Genomic DNA, 8,046 nt, shown 5'->3' with positions numbered 1-8,046 from the left:
TTAGCTTATAATTTTCTAAATGTCACTTTCATTCGTGAGTCACGCGTATATTGCGAAACAGGCCGAAATTCGCAGTTATCAAAGAATTTCTTCCAAACTATTGAACAGATTTGAACGAAATTTTGAATATACATTCCTAACTACCAAACGCTGATTTTTTAGCTTGTAAATTTTTTTTAGATTTTACCTTTGTTTGCGAGTTTTTTTTTTTTTTCATTTCATCATCATTCTTGATTTCACACTTCCGGCCCGTATCGCCGGGTAATCTGTCACTTAAATTCGCGGCGATCAAGAAATTTCTTCCAAACTACAGAACAAATTTCAATTAAACTTTGTATATAAATACCTAACCTCTCAACGGTGATGTTTAGCTCGTGACAATTTTTTTATTTTGCTTTCGTTCGCGAGTTACACAGAAATTGGAGGAACAAGCGGCTTTTCTACCGGCCGGTTTAACCAAGAGCCGTATAAAGGCAAAAAGAAAACATTGTAACGAGCTAAACATCACCGTTGCTGAGGTTAGGTATTTAAATACTAAGTTTCGTTCAAATCTGTTCAGCAGTTTGGAAAAAATTTCTTGATTATTGTGAATTTAAACACGTATTGCTGTTTAAATCACGAATGAAGGTGAAATAAAAAAAAACTAGCGAACGAAGGCGCAATCGAAAAAATTTTCAGGAGCTAAGCATTACCGTTCGGCAGTTAGGACTGCAAATTCAAAATTTCGTTCGAATATGTTCGGTAGTTTGGAAGAAATTACTTGATCACTGTGAATTTCGGCCCGTATTGCCATATAACTATGGCAAAAACAAACGATGGCAAAAACAAACGATAGCAAAATTCAAGCAATTTTCACGAGCTAAACATTATTGTTAGGCCCTAATGAATACGTGTACTAAGTTTCATCGAGTTAAGTTCAATAGGTTGAGATATATTCCTTGATCATTGAATTTGGAAATTGGCCGGGAGTCCGGCCGTTAATTTTGCCGAGACGAAAACCCAGGAGAGGTTAAAAAAAACAGATCTGGGTGAAAAAACCATCGCTGTGAGTCATGTGCTGCACGCGTTGTGTACAATCGTCAAGCAAACGTTCGAACTTCTGACATCGACTTCGGACTACCGCCCCCCTATCGCCCCCCAACCGCCCTCTTCTTCCTTACCGCCCCCCAAAATCTTTCCACCGCCCCTAGGGGGGCGATATCGCCCACTTTGGGAACCACTGCTCTAGATCATCCTCCATCCAGCCCCCTGATCTGTCGCCCAGCGACTACCATTTTTTCGTGAACTTGAAGAAACATCTGGGCGGTCGGCGTCTTCAATACGATAACGAAGTCAAAACATTTGTGATGCAGTGGTGTAACAAGTCAGGCGGCAGAATTTTATCAGGAGGGTATTGAAAAACTGGTGCCACCTTGTGACAAATGCCTCAATATTCACGGAAATTATGTAGAAAAGTAGATTAAGGTACAATTTCTTGTAAAAATAAAATTATTGCGATATCTTTTGCACGTCTATTCTAAATTCCGAAACGGTATATACTTGAAAAACATGCCTGGTATAGTACGAAACGTCTCATAGAAATTGTGTTGTTGGAAAGAAACTTTGCATATGAACTCATTTCTTCACAAAACGGTCATTAATCCATACAATTTCATAACAACATGATTCTGTTTTCCCATCGAACGTGAATGTGTTGATCCACACAGGATTGTGCTCACTGAAGATCGGTGTGAAACCTAAACTTCGCAGCTTGTGGATGAGCCGCCAGTACTTCTGCTTCGTCGCCGACATTTCAGTTATGAAAATTGCTGAAAAAAAAATCATGAAGGGCAAACCTCATTGTTTTAACACACAAAAAGAAATAAAGTATCCTCACTCCTTTATACTGTACATGTTTTTTAAAGGATAAATAATATAATTTTATCGGGATAAAACTATTTATAATTGCATAAATTCTGAGAAATTTAATCCTTGATCCAATTAGGGCGACCGTAACCAAAAATGCTATCGGTCAATAATGCACTGTTTTTTGCCTTACAAATCAACTACTGACGAAAAATCAATGGAAATTTGACAACTATGAATAATTCTGATATTTCCGTTCATAGCTATGAAATGATACTCACATGGATGTATTTCCATGCCGATCTGCTTGATTCTGAAAAGTAGTTCCTGGTCGTCGTAGAGCACGTTCTCTAGGAAGTCAATCTCGTAGCCCTCGATGTCAATCTTGAAGTAGTCGATGACTGAACTCGTCTTGCCGATCTTTGCTAGGATGTCACGATAGGTGAGCACCTGCGCGATCAATGAACAAGTGACTAGATAGCTCATCCAATCGATCGTTGGTAGGATTTGAATAAACGTTTCTAGAGTTCGTTGTCTTACCGATCATTGCCGCGATGTCGTGGTTAGCGTGAAGCTAAGTGATCAGTAATCAGATTGATGAAGTTCTGATCAATTAGCTTAAATCTAAAGGTGTGTTCAAAGAATGATTAGTTCTTGTTACACGATTTAAATAACATTTCAAATATCATACATTATTGAAAAAGCTCTTGGTAACCAGAGCTTTTACTTACTGTGAGAAAACCTGTTTGATCACTAATAAATCTTTTTCAAGTTTATAACAAAAAATTTTGAAGGTTCAAGGCTGTTCTTGTCATTTTAGAATCTAATATTATGAACAGTAGAAATCAGGATTATCATTTTTGAGCTGTGAAAAAATGTATCCTAAATTACAAGTCCATTATAGATCAATTTCGATTATAAATTCGGTGAGTATCACCCTGAATATTGGTTGCTCAACTTGTTTTAATATCCTTTACGTATAAAATCATAAGCTTATGATATTTTAGTACACTTCTATGCATAAACATCTAGAATATCATATGTATTATAAGTCGGTGTGAGCTCGCCTTGCATTTGGAGAAGAAAATAGTGACTTCTTGGGTGACACCGCCGAGGCCCAGAGGGTAGAAGTGAACTCTCTTGCCTCGGATGTGCTCGGGGTCGCTCATGGTGGGGTCGAAGGCGTACACCTAAGGCAGGAAGAGATAAGTTCGTGCAACCCTACACAGCTTGACTTCAGCCATCAAGCCGTAAGGTCACGTTTAAATTTTTAATTGGAACGGAAGCTGTTCTGTAATGTTATAGGTACTTCAACTTCATATATGCAGTTATTAATGTGCAAATGATTCATTTATTTTCTGGAAGCCACAGAAAACCCAACGTTGATGCCATTATAAATAGATTTAATAGAGTATATTGTGGATAAACCTACACGAGATAGCCTTAGTAGCGTAGACTACAGCTAAGGAAGAATAAGAGTTGATGTGTTGAAAATTTTTTATTTACTTGATATCGCTGATGATTATCTTTTCTCCATATACAGTGACAGGCAAAAGTATTGGATACATTACAGTTTTCTTTTAATCTCAAATTAAAGTGCAATATTTTACCTAATATTTGGTCAGTATATTGCTAATGGTACTAAAAATTTTATATATAAAGGATATTAAGAAGTAAGCAGTGTTTAGATTCTGTTCAACAAATAGAGTAATTAAGCCACGCAAAACTATAGGGTACATGTTCATTAGTGAATAAAAATAACTTTTTTAAGGTACTCAAAATTTGCTTTTCACTTTAGACGTTCTACTAATCTCATATCTTTATCTAATTGGCAAATTACAGTGGCAAATACCTTCGTGCACTGTGTAGGCAAACTGTTTTCAGTGGCTTGAAAGAGATTTGCCTGCATATAGGTGGCGCCTTAAAAGAGATTATTATTTGCCTTAAAAGAGATTTGCCTGTCATCGAATATTCAGACCCTATAAATAATCGATGATTCATCGATGACTGTCACCTATACTCGCCACCCTCTCGATTTATTTATGTTTTATTGTCGATTTTTGCAGATCTGGCCACCCATCGTTACGCCACCTAAAATCATCGGTGCGCCACCCTTAATTTTTATTTGAGTCAGACTCCTTGGATATTATTCAATACCACTTCCGTTTTTTGGGACAATCTTTGATCTTTCGACTCGAATCTGTCGCCAACTCTCGAGTTTTAGCCATTTTAAATTAGGTTTTAAATACGAAGCTGAATAATATCTTCATCGGAACACAAAATCTCGTAAACAATAGCAAACTGATCTGATAGGCCAATTAGATAACGATATGAGATTAGTGGATCGTCGAAAGGGAAAAGAATTTTTTGAGTACCTTAGAAAAAGTTATTTATGTTCATTTTTGAACATGTACCCAATACTTTTGCGAGGCTAATTTTTAAATTTGTTTAAATAAAACCTAGACAATGCTTACTTGTCAATATCCGTTTTATATAATGTTTCTAGGATCATTAGCAATATACTGACCAAATGTTAGGTAGAATCTTTCACTTTAACATGAGATTTAAAGAAAACTGTAATGTATCCAATTTTTTTGCATGTCACTGTACAATTTTGAAGCTATTTGATATAGTTAAAGCTTCTTCTGACAGCATTTAGATTATTCATTTTCAAGCTTTACAGCCAAAATGACACAACTCATTGGCCATCATGAAAAACTCAAAATTTAAATGTAAACACAGGGACGTGCCTATGTAAACACCCATAGGCACGTTGAAGCCTCACCAGCAGTTCTATTTCCCGCCTTTGTTTTCTCAAATAAATTATCACGAAACTCACATCACAACCGTACTCCTCCATGGCGTCGTCAAAGCTCCACTCGTTGTTGATGCCGAAGGAGAGGACGGTGCAGGAGCCTGGAGTGGGCGCAACGCCCTCGTCCAGACACACGCTCTTCACTCCATCATTTTTCAAAATGAAATGATCCCCGAGGCCGCCAAATTGTTTCTGGCGGAATATTGGTGCCAACCTTAGAGAGTGAATTTAATGCGGAGCAAAAATTAAATTATTTCCACTATCTATTCTATGATTAGCGAGATATTGCATAATTATCAGTTTTTTTCCCATTTGCAATAATTTTGCCGATATAATCATAGAAACTACAACTAATACATGTCACTTAGTGCCATGCAGTCGTGCAAGACGACGACAATGATTTTCTAGAGAATATGTTTTCTCTCAGTGGTAACGCCGGCAAAACTTAATTAACAAGATGGCCTGCCAGAAATAATCGTTATAAATAACAACATATATTTTACGCCTGATACATAATGCCAAGTTTTTAGATTTACTGCTACGCCAAAGACTCTTTTTTATTTCAAATGTCCTCTTTTTCAAACTGTCTCTTTATTTCCAATTTATTATTGCGAGCATGACAAGTATCACATAATCCCACAATATAATGTATAATGTAATTACAATTATAATGGTAATTACAAAAAATATTCACCATATTCCGACAGGCGTCGACGGTTTCTCTGACGTAGGCGTAGAAGTCCGACCAGCTCGGCTGAATCTTTTCGTAATCCACGGTGTAATTGCCGCTACCGCCTGAAACGTTCATAGCTCATCTGACATTCTTCATTCTTAATATAAAAGACTTGAAATTGCCTTATGGAATTATATGCTCAATTGACTCACCTGGAATAGGTTGGAGGCTGTTTGAAGTTAATACCGTGACGTTCCTGACACAGACAAGAAAACGTTAGAATTTAGTGTAATAAGGATCAATTATTTCTCGTTAAAAATAACGTTTTTTTCATTATTTGTTTGATATTTATTTATGGATCGATTTTCAGATGATTTAAATTGTTCCTAAATAATGTATTTCGTAAAAATTCATTTTTAGCTCCTAACACAGTTCCATTAGCACGTATTCGGCGATAATACTACTAATATTTATCCATTTCTAGTCCACCTATCGATCAAACAGGAGCGTTATCAAATTTACTGTCATGGTTATCCAATATGCATTGAACAAACCTGAGGTCCAAGTCAATTCACACCATTAAAGAAAAAGTCTTTGCAGGTGGTGGACATTTAAATGCTAACAAACCGGTGCATTTACGAGTTCAAACAAGTCTAAAATAAGCGATATTAATTTCAAATTATGTTCATATTCTACTATGTATTTATTTAATATTTTCAGCGACTTTTGAGGCTCGAGCAATGGTTTGCGTCCCTTATACAAGGTCATGCAAGTCTAACCGATGCCAGAAGTGAATGTAATGCCCCCGAGCCCCGAACTGACCGCGTTTTTAGACAATGGTGGACAAGTTTTTTAGCTTCTGTTCAGGCCGAATCTTTAATTCTGCAGACCATGTTTAGGTTAATTAGTCGAGTTATTTTCATATCATTTAAAATTCTTGGTAGTAGAAAGTAATTTCAATGTTTATATTGTTTGAGTCCCTAGAGTAGCAAATTTCTACTGAATTCCTTAGCAAAGCACGTATTGTGAAATATTGAAATTCAGAACTAATTAATCGTCTGAACCTGTGACCGGTTAACAAGAGAAGGAAAGATGGCGGTTCTTAAATGCATTTATGAGTCGAGGTATATATGTGCGCAAAATCATTCCAACCAATTTATAGGCACATTTTGTCATCTTCTTACATTTCTCCCAAATTTTTTCCATTTTACGATATAAAATATTCAAAATTGCAATTATTAGGTAAATTTTCAATACAGGTGAATTAAAATAAATGATTTCACCTATGACAATTCATCGAGAGAATTGCGGGATATGAATAATGAATAATCCAAGTGACTTGCCTGCTCATTCTACTGATATTCGAGAGGCAAGTTACCATGAAGTGAGTTGCCCTGAGGTGAGTTACCATGAAGTGAGTTGCCCTGAGGTGAGTTACCCTGAGGTGAGTTACCATGAGGTGAGTTATCATGAGGTGAGTTACCCTGAGGTGAGTTACCCTGAGGTGAGTTACCCTGAGGTGAGTTACCCTGAGGTGAGTTACCCTGAGGTGAGTTACCCTGAGGTGAGTTATCATGAGGTGAGTTACCCTGAGGTGAGTTACCCTGAGGTAAGTTACCCTGAGGTGAGGAGTTACCCTGAGGTGAGTTACCCTGAGGTGAGTTACCCTGAAGTGAGTTACCCTGAGGTGAGTTACCATGAGGTCAGTTATCATAAGGCGAGTTAAATTCGCATAAAATTCACAAATACCCCAAGTTTGCCGGCTTATCATCCTGGTATATTGGCATGAGTTGCATCAAATTAAGCTAAACTGCCCACAATGAAAATTGTTACCGTCAGCATTACTCACGGATCTTTGATGCAGTATTTATAGATCAAAATCGTGGATAAAACTAACGATGTCACCGTGAGCACCGCCATTAGTTTGAAGTCGTTGTCGAACTGAAGACGAGTTTTGAGACGCACAAACAGGCGCTGGTGACTACTGCTGCTCTTTGATTCTTTCATGATGATGATTTTCCAGATGCGTACGAATAAAACTGATCGTAAGAGTTTAGTTTCTACGTACAACCTGCCACTCAATGAATCAGAAAAGGAAGAGAAGGTTAAAATAAGAAGTGGCAAAAATGTGGTAATCTATAAATGCCGAATTCTTATTGAGGTACGTCACTCCGTAAAAAAATTATGCATGTTTTTCCAGTGCTTATGAAAATATAGGAACTTCCTATGTATATGCAAAGGAAGTTTTCGTTGTACACGTTATCGTACGGATTAGTCGATCATATCTCATAACTCAAATTATATTGTTCCTTGTTCCCAGTCGCTGCTAACTGACGATATACCTTGAACAAATAACTGAGCAGTGTATTTTAAAAGCCAATAATTTTTCTGGCAAGAAATATCTCAGTTCAATAATAGCGCTGCCACAACTTGAATGGGTTCCTCCTTTCATCAGAGCTTGAAGATCAATCAACAGATCGAAGGAAGATAGGCACGCCTCTCGGCAATTAAGAGACGTTCTCGCGTCATACTGTGATGGTAAAATATTTGTCATAATGACATAACGCCTCTCAAAAATATCCTATCAATATCTCAAAATTACCAATTATCCTTGAAATTACCATAATTTTATTGTAAAAGGTATCGAGATAGCAAAAATTAGCGGAAATTGTTTTGATATTGGAGTTAAAGGCCTTCCCTGATGCTTTAAATT

General features: G+C 37.0%; 1 protein-coding gene across 1 annotated transcript; it reads right to left on the bottom strand.

Annotated features, from left to right (window-relative positions):
* Positions 1-1,184: 1,184 nt before the first annotated feature.
* Positions 1,185-7,478, bottom strand: LOC108679258. Its single transcript, XM_018167853.2, has 7 exons — positions 7,183-7,478; positions 5,546-5,589; positions 5,355-5,455; positions 4,685-4,852; positions 2,913-3,035; positions 2,127-2,295; positions 1,185-1,808 (listed from the first exon to the last, which is right to left on the bottom strand). Exons 1-7 carry the CDS (start codon positions 7,338-7,340, stop codon positions 1,615-1,617), a joined length of 957 nt encoding a protein of 318 aa, XP_018023342.1. The 5' UTR covers positions 7,341-7,478; the 3' UTR covers positions 1,185-1,614.
* Positions 7,479-8,046: the final 568 nt, after the last annotated feature.

The sequence above is a fragment of the Hyalella azteca genome, unplaced genomic scaffold (assembly GCF_000764305.2).
Source record: "Hyalella azteca isolate HAZT.00-mixed unplaced genomic scaffold, Hazt_2.0.2 contig5817, whole genome shotgun sequence".
NCBI classification, from domain to species: Eukaryota; Metazoa; Arthropoda; class Malacostraca; order Amphipoda; family Hyalellidae; genus Hyalella; species Hyalella azteca.
This window is presented reverse-complemented; position numbering and strand designations above follow the sequence as displayed.

Excerpts from the sequence above, each read along its gene's own strand:
- LOC108679258 (XM_018167853.2), bottom strand. The coding sequence starts at position 7,340 with ATGAAAGAATCAAAGAGCAGCAGTAGTCACCAGCGCCTGTTTGTGCGT. Across the intron at positions 5,590-7,182 it reads AAATACTGCATCAAAGATCC|GAACGTCACGGTATTAACTT; the intron begins GTGAGTAATGCT and ends TGTCTGTGTCAG. Across the intron at positions 2,296-2,912 it reads TTTTCTTCTCCAAATGCAAG|GTGCTCACCTATCGTGACAT; the intron begins GCGAGCTCACAC and ends TTGATCGCGCAG.